This window comes from Hippopotamus amphibius, chromosome 5, assembly GCF_030028045.1.
Source record: "Hippopotamus amphibius kiboko isolate mHipAmp2 chromosome 5, mHipAmp2.hap2, whole genome shotgun sequence".
In the NCBI taxonomy this organism is placed as follows: Eukaryota; Metazoa; Chordata; class Mammalia; order Artiodactyla; family Hippopotamidae; genus Hippopotamus; species Hippopotamus amphibius.
Window position 1 is genome coordinate 81835591 of NC_080190.1, and position 18203 is coordinate 81853793.

The following is an 18203-nucleotide window of genomic DNA, read 5'->3' on the forward strand; positions in this document are numbered from 1 at the left end:
CTGCCTGCCAATGCAGGAGACATGGGTTCGAGCCCTGGCCCAGGAAGATCCCACATGTCACAGAGCAACTGAGCCCAAGTGCCACAACTACTGAGCCCACATACCAAAACTACTGAAGCCCAAGAGCCCATGCTTAGCAACAAGAGAAGCCACTGCAATGAGAAGGCCGTGCACTGCAAGGAAGACTAGCCCCTGCTCACTACAACTAGAGAAAGCCCCTGCGCAGCAATGAAGACCCAACGCAGCCAAATAAATATATTGAAGGAAAAAAAAAAAGAATTAAGGAAGTCTTTTCTACTATGACCTGGAATCCATAACGGAAAAGATTCAACTACACAGAAGTTAAAAGAAAAAGAAAAGAAAAAATCTTCATAAAAAAAAATCACACAGATAAACCATAATGGAAAAGAATACAAAAAAGAATGTATATATATGTATAACTGAATCACTTTTCTGTACAACAGAAATTGACACAACATTGTAAATCAACTATACTTCAAATAAATAAAGTGTTCAACAACAAAAAAATCACACAGAGAGAAAAAAATCTAGACACACCAGTAAAAATATGTGCACCTCAAACTTGTCATATAGATGTCATTTAATACACACAGACCTCCTAAAAATCAACAAGAAATAAGAAAAGACCAACCAAAAATGGACAAAGGGAAAGAACAGACAGTTCACAGAAAGGGTAATTCAAATGACTCAAATGTCTGAAAAGATGTTCGGTCTCAGTCACAGTAAGAAAATATTTTTTTAAATATGTCTGCAAAAATAACTAGAACACACATAGCTTCTTTCTAGATGCATTCTAAGCATGGAAAATATTGAAAGATGGAGGCCACTAGTCAAGGGAGTAATAAATTGCTAAAAGAATATTAGTTTCACTTGAAAAAGCAGACTTAGAATCCATTGAAGTAGGAAAAATAAGATTTCTAGTACCAAACTTAATATTAAGGAAAATCAATATCCATTGTAAGTGGAAGCTGGGGCTCAGATTTACCCATTGAATACACCATAATTTGTTAATATTTTTTTATGATGTTAAATTTCAAATCTTTGAGAGGCTGGGGTGTTTTGGGTTTTTTTTTTTTTTTAGTGGTTTTCCTACTGTTATTATAGAAAACCAGTTTACCCAAGAGCATTACTGGATCAGAAAATCCTCCCTGAAATAGATACTCCCTGGAAGATTTCCCTCATTGAATCCTCAACTTTATCAAGTCACTTGAGGAAAGATTAGGAAGACTTCAAATAATTCTGTAAGTAGCAACCACAAAACAATACTTGACGTTTACAGGACACATTTCAGTTTTCAAAGTACTTCACATTCATCAGCTCCTTCAGGATAATAAAACCAACCCTCGAAGGTAACAGTAACACCCAGAAAACCAAGAAGTCCTCATGATGACGTAGATGCTGTGGCTTTGGGCCCTGAAAAAATCTTACAGAAATTGAAACTGACATTGAGGCAGCAGAAATGGTGGCAGCAGGAATGGATGGAAGTGCGGTAGTTGTAAGTGGTATGTTCCACATTTGTGTTTAAAGGAAGAAAAAGTCAGCTGCGTTGATTTAAGAGTTCTGAAGAAGTTTCAGCAGATCAGTGCTGAATTAGCATATGCTGAAAGCAGTAATTAGGGAAAAAAATGCTCGGATTTATGTAGTGTTTTTCCTCTAAGAATTTCAGAAGAGCTGTTTAATTTTATTATCATTAATTCTCACGGTATTCGTCATATTCTTAAGTGAGTCTGTTAATATTCCTGTAATTTTATATGTAGATTAAAAAATTGGGCAATTGAAACAAAAGCTCAAAGCCTCTAAAAAGGTGTAAATTTGTTGTGTGTCTCAGTCTATTTTAGGAAGGTTTTACCCCCAAGAGAGATGTGATGCGTAGGAAATCATCATTTCCATAAAATGAAAACCATAAAAGAGTACAACAGATTACATTTGCTCAGAGCAGAAAAGTCAACTCACAAAAACAGACTCGTGAGTCTGTGAGCCGTGAGTCCAGGAATTAGACAGTCTGATCAAGAACGTGAACTTACTGTATGCTTTGTAATGTAACTAGCAAGCTGTTGGCACTTAATAAAAACTAAACATAGCAAGTACAAATTCATTACTCTATGGTTTACTCACTACAATCTTAGGAGGATGAGTTGCTCTTTTTTTTTTTGTAACCATCCTTGTCCTCTGTGTCCTCTGTTTAATATTTCTAGCAGTTTATGAAGAATTAGTCATTATATTTGAAGAGTCCAGTAAATTGCAAATCAAAGAAAACTAATTCTGGTTGGACATCATGTACCAAAATGGCAACTCAGAGTGGAATGGTGACCTTCCTATCTCAAGTCCAAGGTCATGAGCTTTGTAACTTTCCTTTAGAAGGGATATCGTCAAGAGTTTATCAAAGACCTTCGCCTTCTGAAACCACTCGGGTTTTTACATTGTTGTATTATTCAATGAAGCAGTTCATTGTACATCTGAGTAGCCCTGACTAGAATCTGTAACTTTAAGCGTGGACAGACAAGGCGCCAGTCCTGTCCAGTGATTAAAGTTACAGAAATTCTAAAACTCACAATGACTGTCTAAAGCTGAAAGCCAACTAAAACTTTGCAAATAAACAGCAACCTGACACACAGACTGAATTCAAAACTTCAACACTTAGAAAACATGCCAATAACTTTTAACTTATTATTGATGAATCATCATCACAGTCATCATTGCTATTAGTTTTCATTTAACCCCACATATTTAAACTCATGAAAAGGAAGTCAGAGAACCGGATTCAAGAGAGAAAGGCTGATTTACAATCTCGACCTATAGGATGGGTAAACAGCAAGGTCCTGCTGTGTAGCACAGGGAACTATATTCAGTATCCTGGGATAAACCACAATGGAAAAGAACATGAAAAAGAATGTATGTATGTGTATAACTGAATCACTTTGCTGTACAGCAGAAATGAACACATAGGCAATCAACTACACTTCAATTTTAAAAAGGAGTCTAAGTAAAAAACAAACAAAGAACAACAAAAAAAAGTCCTCCATGCTGCCTTTTACTCACCACACTCATTTATAGCTCCTCAACTGCAACACCGAGGTTGTGAGTTGGGCCTTCCCCCGCAACAGGAAAGTCAGAGTACATGGTGAACTCCTTTGTGTATTTGCTCACTTAATCTTTCTCCAGATAACTGCTTGCCCAGTTCCTTTCCTTCCTTGAAGTCTTTGCTCAAATCACCCCTTCTCGACGAGGCCACCCTGTTGATCACCACAAACCGCCCCAGCTTACTCCACCTTCAGCCCCACTCCTCATCCATCTTTTCTTTCCTTTTTATTTTTATACAGTATTTATCAAGTTCTAATATACAATGTAATTTCTTATTTATTCTATTTCCCATCTACAGCTTTTGAAATGTAAGCTCCATGATAAAAGAGAACTTTGTTTTGTTCACCTTAATATCCCAAGTACCTGGATTACTGCCTGACGCTCAAAATTAAGTAAATAAATAGACGTTGAATGATGAACCTAGTTTTTCTGTATATTCTGTCCTATCACTGTTACAAACTATATTATTACTTGCCTTTCTTGTGGCATGGTTCATGATGAATGGACAAGAACACTGGTAACAACACAAGAAAAGTTAATAAATAATAATAAGAATTAGTTTCAAGTATGTATAATTTGGTTTACTAAAAAAGCATTATGTTTTGTGATGTTATATGCCTAAGAACCTTGGAAATTACCATCCCAACTTTTAATTCTGACCACCCTATGAAATTTTTTGAATTTGTCTTGGCAGTTGAAATTGATCTTTAGTATAGGAAAATATACGAAATGGAAGCCAAAAAAAGGATACACGTGCTTTCTGTTAAATTTTCTATTCTAATGGCTCCTCTGTAAATAGTAACGAATATTAAAATAATTAGAGCTAACATTTTTAGCACTAAGTGCTATGCTTTAATATACTAGCTCAATGAATCTTCAAAACACCACCACGGGGCAGATTCTACTGTTCTACCATTTTGCGGAGACAATAGAAGAACATTGAGTCATATGACAAGTAATGACAAAGTTAAGATTGGAACCCAGGACTGTCTGCAGACTCTCGCTGTTATACCAAATTATACCACATTGGTAAAACACCACACACACACACACACACACACACACACACACTCCATTTCCCAAATGTAATCCAAGATAATTCATGCCAGCTGGCATTTCCAAGGTTTCAGGACATCAATCAAAATGTTTTTTGTCTTAGAAAGTTTGAGCAACTCCATTGAACTCTTAATCTTCCTAATATTCTTTTTTTTAAAATAAATTTATTTATTTATTGGCTGTGTTGGGTCTTTGTTGCTGTGCACGGGCTTTCTTCAGTTGCAGTAAGCAGGGGCTACTCATTGCGTGGCTTCTCTTGTTGTGGAGCACAGGCTCTAGGCACGTGGGCTTCAGTAGTTGCGGCACATGGGCTCAATAGTTGTGGTTCATGGGCTCTAAAGCTCAGGCTCAATAGTTGTGGTGCACAGGCTCAGTTGCTCCGCTGCACGTGGGATCTTTCTGGAGCGGGGCTCAAACCTGTGTCCCCTGCATTGGCAGGTGGATTCTTAACCACTGCACCACCTAGGAAGCCCTCTTCCTAATATTCTGTTTTACATCTAGAAGTACAAAGGTCTGATAAAAGTAACTAAAAATTCTAGGAAACATTTTTTTATCCTGAAGATTGTTCCATGTCTTAAAGAATTCACATATAGTTTGTTTTTTTTTTAGGTTTTTTTTTTTTTAATTTTTTTGGGGGTACACCAAGTTCAATCATCTGTTTTTATACACATATCCCCGTATTCCCTCCCTTCCTTGACTCCCCCCCAAGGGGTTACTCATGTGGATGCCTGTGTGGACCCTGGGCCTCTGAGAAATGTCCTGACCACCCCCAGGGCATTTGCCTCCATCCTTACCCCAGGTTCTGGGTTCCCCCATCCTCCTGACTCCACCCCTTGAAGCCTGGGGTTGTCTATACCAGCAGCCCTTAGGGACTTAAAATTATGGGGGTTGGTTGAATGCCCCTCCCCCAAGCCCTCCCCTTAGGTGGCTGGTAGTAGAGGGCTGAAGCTCTGGCTCCTCCCTTCTGTCACCTATGCCAGCTCCAAGTTTTTTAAAAATAATATTATTAAAAATGTAAAAAAAAAAAAAAATGTCACATATAGTTTTTGAGGGAATATTTTTCCTCATCCCTTTCTCACCTCTCCAGTGTTTCTCATCTCTCCTCACATCCAGACACCCCGGCTCATTTTTCAAGTCTTTTCTAATCTGATTTCCTTTCTCAGCTTTTCTGCAGAAAATATTCTTTCCTATCCTTGAGGCATCTCAATGGCCATAAACACCAACATCCTTGCTCTTTCTTGCTCATGCTTGCTTCTTCCCCCTCTGACGAGCCTGTTTACCACCCACTTGTTTACCCCACCAATCCTGAAAGTTCTCTCTCCTCTGTTATACTCTCTCACTGTAAGGGTGACCAGCCATCCTGGGATTTTAGCCCTGAGTGGCCTGTGTCAGGAACCTGGGACAGTTGGTCACCTTATATGTCACCCTCTTTCTCACCGATCCCCACTGCCCTGCAACTGCTCGACTGTTCCATATACTCCAAGGAGCATGCCCCTCTCATACTGCTGTTTCCTCCTATTTGTTAATCTTGACTCTATAAGATCCTGGACAGTAAAGGCAGCTCTAGATTCATTTTCCCCATCTCCACTTTCTCACTCCTTATTTTTTTCACTCTAAATTGTCTCCCTCTGCACAACTAAAGCTGAAATTTTAAACATCAGAGATCTTCTCTTCGACAATTCCGGTGACAACTTTTTACTCTTCTTCTGCTCCAGGGTCATGGCGATCCCTATGGGTAGGTTAGATCTACCCATGAAAGGGATAAGTTTTTCTGCTATTAGCTACTAACATTTCTTCAGTTAGGAAACCAGAAATCAAAGCAGGTGGGAGAGTGGTTTTCTCAGCTTATCGTCCTCAAGTCTAAGTGGAAGTGCATGATAGAAAGCCAGATTTTCTAGTTTACTGTGGGCATTTAATTCCATTTTGTAAACTCATTGCTTTTATTCACATCTTGCTTAAATGTCCCAGCTTTGTCTGTGCTGGATAGCAGTTTCACACGGTATTGGGCAAAGGGTCTTATGTCCCCATTTGAATAAAAGTCTTATCAGTAGGGTGATTTTTCTTTTTTTAATCCTCCCTTTAACCTAGGACAATCTTTTTTTTTTTTTAATCTCAGGACCCCTTTATACACTTAAAAATTATTGAAGACCTCAAAGGTCTTTCTAACTATCAATAACTTCTGAATTGGAAATTAAAACTAAGAATATTGTGAAATATGTATTTATAGCTTTTTCTTAAAGTAACAATAACAGGGACCTCCTAGGTAGTGCAGTAGTTAAGAATCCACCTGCCAGTGCAGGGGACACGGGTTCGATCCCTGCTCCAGGAAGATCCCACATGCCGTGGAGCAACTAAGCCCATATGCCACAACGATTGAGCCTGCGCGTTAGAGCCCGTGAGCCACTACTATTGAGCCTGTGTGCCACAAGAACTGAAGCCCACTTGCCTAGAGCCCGTGCTTCGCAACAAGAGAAGCCATGGAAATGTGGAGCCTGTGCACCACAACAAAGAGTATCTCCCACTCGCTGCAACCAGACAAAGCCCTCGTGCAGCAACAAAGACCCAATGCAGCCAATAAAAAATAAATAAATAACAATAATAAACTCAATACATGGTAACATTTAACACTTTTTTTTTCCAAAATTAAAACATATGGATAAGTTGACTGGCTTTTTTTTTTTTTTAACAGCTCTTTTTTTCTGTGTGGCTAAGCAGAAGACAAGGCAGAAGTATTTTTCATAGCTATTTTTAGGTAATGGTGGACATTCTTTCATACTATTCCAAAACTCAACAAGTGGTAGTCTTTTAAGGACTAGTTGTAATGTAGAATCTGAAACCATTATCAATGAACTTTCCATAATGCACTTTGGATAGTTTTTTATCCATTGATTATTTCTGTGATAGCAAAAAGATATTGGTTTTTGGAAAATATTGATTCACTGAGCTATACAGATCTTCCAAATGTTGGCTTATTTCATTATATAATATAGAGAAACCGCATTTCTTAATATCACTACCAATCCTATCAGAAAAGTCTTTAAATGTTTGGGAAGTTGAAATGTTTTGAGCTCACACAAACAGCTACAAGTTTTCTGAGATCCTGATTTTTGCCTCAAAGCTCAAATTTTATCATTGACAAAAAATGCTATCAGTGGTTTTCCATGAAATAATAGTCTCATTTGTTAATTTTCAAGAAAATATTTTCTAAATATCCAAATCTGGACTTCCCTGGTGGTGCAGTGGTTAAGCATCCTTCTGCCAATACAGGGGACACAGGTTCAATACCTGGTCCAGGAAGATTCCCACATGCCATGGAGCAACTAAGCCCTTGTGCCACAACTACTGAAGCCTGTGCACCTAGAGCCCATGCTCTGCAACAAGAGAAGCCACCACAATGAGAAGCCTGCGCACTGCAATGAAGAGTAGCCCTGGCTCACCGCAACTAGAGAAAGCCCATGTGCAGCAATGAAGACCCAATGCCAACAGATAAATAAACAAACAAATAAATTTACAAAAAATAAAAATAAAAAATTAAGAAAGCTAGACTTTAAAATAAAAAAATAAACATCCAAATCTGAATAACTATAATTTGGCAGTCATTCTTTCTAGTAAAAATGATGTTCCATGAAAAAAAAAAGTGACTAGGTCAGCATACAGCATATACTCAAAGAATCACTCAAGTGCTTTTTTTCTTTTTTTTTTCTTTTATTTTTTTTTTATAAATTTATTTATTTATTTTATTTATTGGCTGTGTTGGGTCTTCATTGTTGCACACGAGCTTTTTGCTGAGAGTGGGGGCTACTCTTCATTGTGGTGCGTGGTCTCCTCGTGGTAGTGGCTTCTCTTGTTGTGGAGCACAGGCTCCAGGCGCGTGCGCTTCAATAGTTGCGGTACACAGCTCAACAGTTGTGGCGCACTGGCTTAGTTGCTCCGTGGCATGTGGAATCTTCCCAGAGCAGGGCTCAAACCCATGTCTTCTGCATTGGCAGGCAGATTCTTAATCACTGCGCCACCTAGGAAGTCCACAAGTGCTTTTTTCTTAACATAGCCATTATACTTGGGTGTGCAGCATAATTATTTTATATGCATTTCCAATCTGTCACATAGAATATTATTAACCTGTACACAAGGGTCAAGATTTAATAAAATTAATAATTTTTACTGCTTTGTCAAGGACATTTCAAAGTGAACCTGGCTTTTTTTTTTCTTTTACTGCAAGTGTGTGACACTAAAGAATACAATCACTACTTGTGCAATTCAGTGCCACTGCCTTGATTTGCTCTAGCTGTTGCTTTCACACCATCAGTGCAAATGTTAAAGTGAAAGAAGCAAATAATATGTTAGTGTAATTAGGAAAATAATTCTGATTTTGTGGACCTCCTGAAATGGTCTCAGGGATCTCTTGGGGCCCACAGACCACACTTTGAGAAGTGGTGAGCTGAGATAACAGAGGCAGTGGTAATTAATTAGAGTAAGATTCCCAAAGAGAAAGTGACTCTTTTTTAAAATTTATTTTTATTGAAGTACAGTTGATTTACAATGTTTCATGTATACAGCAAAGTGATTCAGTTACATATATATAAATACATATATATTTATTCTTTTTCGGGTTCTTTTCCATTGTAGGTTATTACAAGATATCAAATATAGTTTCCTGTGCTATACAGTAGATCCTTGTGGTTAAACTATTTTATATATAGTAGTATGTATCTGTTAATCCCATACTCCTAATTTATCCCCCCAGCCTTCCTCTTTGGTAACCATAAGTTTACTTTCTATGTTTGTGAGTCTATTTCTGTCTTGTAAATAAGTTCATTTGTATCATTTCTTTTAGATCCACATATAAGTGATATCAATATGATAAATGTCTTTCTTTGTCTGACTTACTTAGTATGATAATCTCTAGGTATGATAATCTCTAGGTCTATCCATGTTGCTGCAAGTGGCATTATTTCATTCTTTTTTATGGCTGAGTAATATTCCATTATATATATATTACATACATACCCCCTACAATAAGAGCTAATATTTATTGAGAACTTACTATGTGCTAAGCACCTTCCCAAGCCTTCACATCTATTAATTTATTTAGTCTTCCCAACCAGCCTATGAAATAGTAGGTACTATTTCTTATCATTCCCATTTTGCAGATGAGAAAACTGAGCCACAGAGAAGTAAAGTAACTTGTTCAAGGTCACACAGCCAATAAATGACATAATTTGAAAGACTGAAAGAAAACTGGAAAGGCAATATGATTGCCTTTTATCATGTGATTCAATGTTATTATATGTGCTGTCTTTATAAAACCAGAACAGTCTCTCTGTTAGCTGGTAGTAAAGGACCCATACTTCAGGAAACCCTGGCTTCCTGCAGGACACTCTCATTTCTTTAGGATTTTTATAATTAGGCTCTCTTCTACCTTTCCAGTCTCACCTGCCACAGGAAACTCTTAATCTCTAGCAGTTCAACTATTTACTTGTACTCACATGCCTTTGCTCACACTGCCTGGAATGCTCTCTTCCTTTTTTCTTTTAATCCTAGTCATACTCAGCTCAAATGACACTCAGCAAAGCAGCCCCCAGCGACCACAGGCATAATGGATAGCTCCTTCGCCTTGAGCCCAGGACACTTGGCTTATTCTTCTTCTGTCCTGGCACTTATTTATTCTCTCTTATTCTCTAGATCCGGGGCTTTGTAACCTCCACTCCTTAGCCTAGTCTCTTACACTGAGTAAGCGCTCAATAAATGTTAATTAAGTGAGATGTATTCACACCTGGAGGGTTTTGTCCAGCATCCCCATCAACATAGATAAGAGATTCTCGGGTGTGCGGATGATCGTGGCCTGTCGCGATTGTGGCAGGAACTGTAAATAGGGGTAGCATGGAGAATAACGCGGTGGAGAGGCAAAGGCCCTGTGACACAGGGCTGGGCTGCTGCCCTTTCGGTCTCAGAGGAAGAGAGGCTAGCTACATCCCACAGTGGCGGTCCGTTTCAGAATTAACAACGGTACTCCCACAGCCCTCATCATCAGGAAACCCTCAAAGACGAAGGTTTTTATAAATCAATGAATGAAAAAATTACAGACAAGAAATCATATTCATACAAGAAAATCCCAAAGTTCCTTCCTATCTCTAGACCTGAAACTGTCCTAGCCTCCAAACACGATAGCTTCACTTTCTGATGCTGTTAAAAGGCGACCGTTCGCTACACAGAGCAACGGGAGGAGCAAGGAGGCTCTGCTCGCCAGGATGTTGATGTACACCCGGTAAACGAACAGTCAGCACATCGGCGAGGACTCAACTTTCTGTGCACAGACTCTCTTGCTTTATTCGCTTTCCCTGGGAATATGTAAGGCCAGGGGCTCGAGCACCCAGCGGTTGCCAATGCCTCCTACATCCGAGCTCATGGGCTCACAGGTCCTTTCGCGTTTGAGCAGACAGTAAAGACAAACCCGGGATCACGCGTCACCAAGGACGAGCTGCCGGGTCCTGCAGATCCGCGGCTCGCTGCCCGTGCCCCGCCACAGGGCCGCCCAGGGGGTCTGCAGCCGCGCTGCACCTGCTCTGGACCTGGCCTGGGGCACACCGCCTCGCTCAGCCGCCCTCCGCCCCGCCTAAGGCACCAGACCCTCTTCATCCGCTGCCACCGGCTTCCAGAGAGCAATGGAGAACAGTCGAGTCTCCGAACGTGACCTTGGGCTGAAATTTCCCGAAACCTCTCCCAGCCCTGGGCTGGCTCCGCCCCGCAGGACGCAGGGCGCGGCGCATCCAAAACCGCCGAGCGCTAGCCTCGAGGGTGGGCGAGGGCCCAGAGGGGTGGGGGCTGGCGCGGAGCGGTGGGCGGGCCCTGGGGGCGAGCGGGGCCCAGGTGCGGTGGGCGGGCCCTGGGGGCGGGCTGGGCCCAGGTGCGGTGGGCGGGCCCTGGAGGTAGGGCGGTCCCTGAGGGCGGGGCGGGCCCCGGGAGGTGGGCTGCCCCTGGAGGCGGGGCGAGCGCGGAGGGGGCGGGCCCAGGCGGTGTCCGGGCAGGGGGGTGACGCAGGCCCTGGGGGCGGGGCGGACCCTGGGGGGCGGGGCGGGCCCTGGGGGCGGGCCCAGGCGGTGTCCAGGCTGGGCGGTGGCGCGGGCCCTGGGGGCGGGGCGGACCGCGGGGGCGGGGCCAGTAGGCGGCTAGGCCGAGCGTGCTGCGGGTCGACCGCGGGCCCAGCGCGCCACCATGGAGGGACAGCGTCGGCTGCCGCTGGGACCGCTGCAGCAGCAGAGGCGTCCGAGGAGGAACGGGGGCTGAAGCCGTGGCCTCCGGGTCGTGGGCCCGTGAACACCCGCCGTCCCCGAGCCTCGGCTGCCCCTCCCTGCCTTCCCGGGGGCAGGCGGTGACCCTGCCAGACGATGCGCGCCCCGGGCCGCCCGGGAGGCTGAGCTCGCCGTCCCGCGCTCGGCCCTCGCCCCCGCCGCCGCCCCTCATGGCCTGGCCGGGCGCCGAGGGCGCGGCTGACAGGCCGGGATCCCCGGCCCGGGGCGCCCCCGCCGGCTCCGCGTCGTCGTCGTCCGCCTCCTCCGGCGGCTCGGCCTCCGCCTCGGCCTCGGCGGGCGCGGGGCTGTGGGCCGCGCTGTACGACTACGAGGCGCGCGGCGAGGACGAGCTGAGCCTGCGGCGCGGCCAGCTGGTGGAGGTGCTGTCCCAGGACGCCGCCGTGTCGGGCGACGAGGGCTGGTGGGCCGGCCAGGTGCAGCGGCGCCTCGGCATCTTCCCCGCCAACTACGTGGCGCCGTGCCGCCCGGGCGCCCGCCCCGCGCCGCCGCCCGCCCGGCCGCCGCCGCCGCGGCCCGGCTCGCCCGTGCACGTCGACTTCGAGCGGCTGGAGCTCAAGGAGCTCATCGGCGCCGGCGGCTTCGGGCAGGTGTACCGCGCCACCTGGCAGGGCCTGGAGGTGGCGGTGAAGGCGGCGCGCCGGGACCCGGAGCAGGACGCGGCGGCGGCGGCCGAGAGCGTCCGGCGGGAGGCCCGGCTCTTCGCCATGCTGCGGCACCCCAACATCATCGAGCTCCGCGGCGTGTGCCTGCGGCAGCCGCACCTCTGCCTGGTGCTCGAGTTCGCCCGCGGCGGAGCGCTCAACCGCGCGCTGGCCGCCGCCAACGCCGCCCCGGACCCCCGCGCGCCCGGGCCGCGCCGCGCGCGCCGCATCCCCCCGCACGTGCTGGTCAACTGGGCGGTGCAGATCGCGCGGGGCATGCTCTACCTGCACGAGGAGGCCGTCGTGCCCATCCTGCACCGGGACCTCAAGTCCAGCAACAGTGAGTGAGGGCGGGGTGGGGGGGGAGGGGAGGAAGCCGCGACTACGCCCGGCGCAGCCCATCCTGGGTGCCGGCGCTGGGAGGGCTCCGCCGGGCGAGGTGCCGGGGTTGGGGGAGGCGGTGGGGGGAGGCGGCGGGGGTCGGCCTCCGGACTCCTGCAGCCCCAGCTCCACCTGCACAGGCCTTCCAAGGGCTGGAGAGGTTCATCTGGACCCTGGTTACTTGCTTTGGGGCAGGTGACACACTTACCTTACCGTGTTGCTTTTAGGTGCCTTTTTTAAAAACGCAGATCAGACTTGGTTGCAGAATACACGGTTGTAAAATGTCTGGGCTTTGGTGCTGTTTGGCCTTGGGGTGCAATAAGTGGTTTATTTGGATAAAACTTGTCAAACTGAGGCCTTTCTCGGGAACCCATGGCCTCCCATCTTGCCTAGTGGCCTTCATCAAAGTGCCCTTTCCTTCAGCTTTACAAGCGCTGTATTGAGGTCTCTTCTTTCCCACTTTGAATATGGCTTCGTGTCCTTTGACGTTTCCAAAGAGTCTTCATCCAGAGGTCTCTGCCCATGAAGTATGATTTCATTACTGGTCCGGTGGCTTGAGTGTTGGTGAATAGTCTGCAGACCAGAAACACCGTTTTGTGGCATCGCACACATTCGGGTTGATTTAAAAGCAAGTTCGTTGTTCTTGTGTAGGTCCTTGAAATCCTGAAGACCTGGCCTATATCATTTACTTTGTTTATAAATCAGGGTGCATTTTCCAGATGTCGATAAAGAACTGACAGATGAACTAAGCCCAAATCCTGTTAAATTTCATTGTGTAAAAGAGCTAATAGAATTAGCTGTTTAAAGTTTGTTCTTCGGTATTAAAGATCACTTCATATTCTTAGAATGAGATGAAATCTCATGAAAGATTAAAGGATGCAGCCAGAACTGGCATTGGCCTACCACAGCTGCATGTCTTTCAACCTTGTAAAACCTGCTAGGACAGGAGCTAATGCAAATGGAAACATTGGGCTTCTCCAAGTCTGCAGACAGAACGGTGACAGGAAGAAGTGATATATCTGTTGTATGTTTGCGTAGATTTTTTTTCCTATGCAAAATCCTACAGCGGCTGAAATGCACCTGAAAGTGACTAATGGAGCATTTCCATTACGTGAATTATAAATAATTTGAGTGTTGGTAACTACATATAAGCATTGGCTACTTTTTTTATTTTGTGACTTCCATTGATCTCCCAGGTCTTATGATTTAGATTGCAACTGCTGGAGTGACAGGAGCAAATTCTAACAAGATATGGCCTAGGAAAGTGTCAGTGGTGGTGTGTGTCCTTAGAGTCCTGACAGAGGCCACATGCAGGACTCTACAGTTATTCACTTTCGGACGGTGTTACAGTAAAGACACAGCACAATTTCAAATGTATTTATTTATGTAAATGCTTCACATTTGACACCGTCTTTGTTACCAATTTGTGCTTATTTCCTAAAATACGCTTTTATTGAAAGAAATGTTTAACCTGCTGCCATAGAACAAGGCCTGTGTGTCCTGTCCATGTGTCCCGTAAGCCCTCTCCCCAGTGAAGTCCTGCGGGCCTTTCTGCCAGAAGTTTCCTGCAGAACCAGGTATTTTAAGGACGGCAGCAGCATCCTGCTTGCTCTGGTTCTTGGCGGTTGCAGTGGTTCTGTGATAGACATGGAACCTGGCCTTCTACAGACTCTGTTGCAGGACATCAAATCACCAACACAGGGACTTCCCTGACAGTCCAGGGGTTAAGACTCCAAGCTTCCACTGCAGGGAGCACAGGGATCCCTGGTCCTGGTCACAAACTATTTGGGTTGGACTGGTCCTTAGATGGAAAAATTAAAGGGCCTGTAACTGTTACTTTTGCATTATGCTTAGGCTGTTTTGTAATAATGCTTGAGGTCCATATGACCTGCTCACAAAGTAGAGCATGCTTGCTAGTGTTTGTAAAAGCATGGAAGGGAAGATTAACCCATGTTCCAATGTATAAGTGAAAAACTTTAAAAGAACAAATGCTATTAAATAGTGAAAGGAAATAATATGACCCTTGAATAATAACGTTTTTATTGACACCAGAAAAACTTGTACGGTGGAACAAGCAGCCTACTGTGTCTCTGGGAGATATTATGTGATCTGAAGGTGATTATATGCGGCAACTTAGTTTTTGAAAGACTTTTCACCCTCAGAATAAGTTGCCAAACTTCCTGGAGCATTTTAATTTCTGTAATTGTCAGGCAGTGTTGCCTTTGCACTGGAATTATCACACTTTTAAAAAGACTTAATTGGCTGTCACTCACCTAGCCACATATTTGTTACCATGTGACCACCTTTATAGTATTTTTAATTTCTATGGCATTAGCGTTTTGAATAGGGCCTAAAAGATGCAGATCACAGCGTCTAGCACATTGCCTTATCCTGGCTCTGGTTTTATTTATTCACTGAATAAATGCAGATACTTTGGGACCCTCTTATGATAGGTGAAGCCATAACTTCTTGTTCAGACACTCTGAGTGCAGCAGAGACTCTATTACAGTATGTTTTGTTTGACTTTATTGGTTATTTGCTAATGGTGGTAGTGAGTTAATGATAATGTAAACAAGGTTTTAAAAATCAATATTGAATTTTAGTTTTATTCTTTAGTCTACTCACGTAACAAAGAGCCAGTATACCACTACTTGGACCCAAGCTAGTAGAAATCATTGTTTAAAACAAATGTTTAAATTGATCAAAGTAAGATATGGCTCTTGATATATTTTCTTTCCTCTTTTCTCATTGGTCTTTTTTTTTTTTTTAAGTCTTATCATATCTCTCTGAGACAATGTTTATGTTGAAATAAAAGGGGATTTTGTGATGATACAGACAACCTTGACCCCTTTCTAACAGATAGCAAAAGATTGAAAGTTGAGCCAAATTAGCAAGTTTTAAGCATCATTTATGTTGTTAAAATAGGCTAGACCCTGTCACTCTCAGATGCAAAGTAAGTAGAAAACACTTTGCTAAATCTGTATGCCACCACTAGAGAGCAAGACAAGGCAACCTTGGGTTACTGTGAAGAGGGCCAGTTTTCTATGCACTCAGAGAAGAGAAGAACCATCGGGAGCTAGAACTCATTTATTCCACAGGGTTTGAGGGCCCACCCTGTACTAGGCACTTCTGGGTCCCGGACACAGTGGCAAAGCAGATGGCAAACAGCGGTCCCCACCGGCACAGGGCTTAGGCTGATAGGGAAGGTGGATGGCAGTCATGCAGATATCAGCAAGCGCTGTTGAAATTAGAAAGCGTGGTGAGGGTGGAGAGTGAAGGATTGGAGGGTGAGGGTGCTGGTTAGAGGGGGTGGTCAAGGGAAGCCACTCGGAGCAAGGGACCCAGAGACCTGGAGGAGGAGGAAAGAGTCGAGCGAAGCTCCAGGCAAAGAGCAGATGACACAGAAATGAACCTTGCTTGTTTGAGGACTCTCCAGAAGGTGGGAAGCCTGGGGCAGACAGTAGGGGCGGGGAGGCGGTTGCAGGCCATGGTCCATGTGGGGGCTCCACTCTGAGCGGCGTCCATCAGTTCAAAGCATTGGAGCATCTTGTGCAGTGGAGGGATGTGATCAGATGTCTGTGCTTACAAGATTACTCTGGCCGCTCTGGAGAATGGACTAGTAATTGGCCTGCGTGAAGGGTGGGGAGGTTGTCCAGGCCAGAAAAGGCACTGACTTGGCTCAGGGCGGCGCATGAGAAGTGGTTTTCCAGGAAGTTACCAGGAAGGAGTGAAAAGAAAACAGTACAATATGCGAATTGCTGAGGAGTGTTTGAATTATTAGAATTTAGTTTAAATGTGTTATTTATTCTGGTGTAGTTCAGGATGGAAAGAAAATTGTATGGCATAATGTATGGTTCCTTTTTCACTAATGTTGTTCACTGTGTTCAACATTTTTTTTTTGTCTAAAGCAGAAAATAAACGTTCCATGAGAAACTGAGCCAGAGACTTTGGTAGCTGCTTATTTGTGTACTTTTTATTTCAATGATTAAGCATCTTTTTATCCCCATTTTTTTTTAGCCTTCTGGGAATAATTGTTATCTATATAATTATCTACAAGGACATCTGCAGTCTATACTTAGACATAGTTATATTTATTATGAAATGCAATTCAGAGCTGTTACTAAAAAACCTACAAAAGGAATCTAAATTTTTTAGCTTTTCTCATTAGTGTGGTGTTAATAAAGAAACTATGTGAGAGAATTACAGCCAATGTGATCTCCAAATAAGGTGCTTAAAAAGCTCATAAGAGTGATTTAGAGGAGCTATTAATTACACTATTGTCAGTTAAGAGACGTGCATCTTCTCCCTTCTCCCATCTGTGCTTTCACTCCAGATGTGCAGCTTCACGCCACAGCCTCTTCCTGTTCCAAGGGTCCAGGGAGATCAGCTCAGAGAGCCCAGTGGTGACAGAGAGCTAATATGCTTCCGAAACCAAATCAGCTAAAGATCTATTTTTGGAAGAAGAGCAATCACAACAGGTCACCACGTCGTCCCCTACCATTTTTATGCTCGCATATTAAAAAACAAATAGTCCACTTTTAAAAAAAATTTTATTTATTTATTTTATTGGCTGTGTTGGGTCTTCGTTGCTGCACACGAGCTTTCTCTAGTTGCGTTGAGTGGGGGCTACTCTTCATTGTGGTGCTCAGGCTTCTCATTGCGGTGGCCTCTCATTGCAGAGCACGGGCTCTAGGCGTGTGGGATTCAGTAGTTACGGCACATGGGCTCAATACTTGTGGCGCACGGGCTTAGTTGATCCATGGCATGTGGTATCTTCCTGGGGCAGGGATCGAACCTGTGTCCCCTGCGTTGGCAGGCGGATTCTTACCCATTGCGCCACCTAGGAAGTCCCCACTTTTCATTTTTTATGGTTGTGAGGAGGGGCAGTAATTTAGTGCTGGCTTATGCTCACTTTTCACTGTCCATCTCTGATCATTTTGTAGTCACTGTCAAGTGTATGAAAGTATGGGAAGGGAAAGAGGAGAAGGGAATTCCCCCTCGTTTCAGAAGGCCGTCTCTAAGTCCTGCTTTCCTGCAGTAGCCTGTGAGGGTTGAACTTTTCCAGAATAGTGCAACACCAAAAGGCCCCTTGGCTTTGAACAAATTCAGACCTGGGCTTGAATATTGGTGTTGTCACCTACCAGCTGTGTGACCTTGGGCAAGTGATAGAACTTCACTGAGTCTGAAGGTCTTGTGTTCTGATACTGTCTACTGGATTCCTCTCTTGGAGGTGGACAGGAGTCCTGTAGGGAAAATCTGTTTATTTTTTTAACCCTTCCTAGGCAATTGGGTAAATTCTGCATGAAAGCAGATGGCGTTTTTAGGGAACAGTTAGGAGTCAGGTGTGGCTAGAAAGAAAGGTAGACAGGGGCTTTTGTTGGGAAGGAGACAGGTGTTTAGTATGTGGCCAGGCAGCATGGCCTTGAATGCCATGCTAAGAGATGTGGACTGTCTAATGGCAAAAGCAAGGCATTGATGGTTTTGAGGAGGAAAGTGCTCTGATCTACAAACGTCTACAAAGAAAAATATATAAGCTTGGGATAATTTGCTTTATGACTGTAATATCATAGACTGTCAGAGGGAAGAAATAAAAATAAAATACTTAGACATCAGTTGAGCATAAATCATTTATCATCTCTGACCACAGCCTAGTTTTTATAATCACTCTTTGTTTAATGAGCTAATTTAGGGCACTTTCTCCCTCTGATTCATG

General features: G+C 44.2%; 1 protein-coding gene across 1 annotated transcript in view; it reads left to right on the forward strand.

The window, feature by feature from the left end:
• The first annotated feature begins 11333 nt into the window (after positions 1-11333).
• The window catches only part of MAP3K21 (mitogen-activated protein kinase kinase kinase 21), a 51222-nt gene continuing 44352 nt past the window's right edge, over positions 11334-18203 (forward strand). The window contains exon 1 of the mRNA XM_057735883.1: positions 11334-12449. Coding sequence (XP_057591866.1) covers positions 11618-12449 — 832 coding nt within the window. The 5' untranslated portion in view covers positions 11334-11617. The remainder of the gene's footprint in view (positions 12450-18203) is intronic.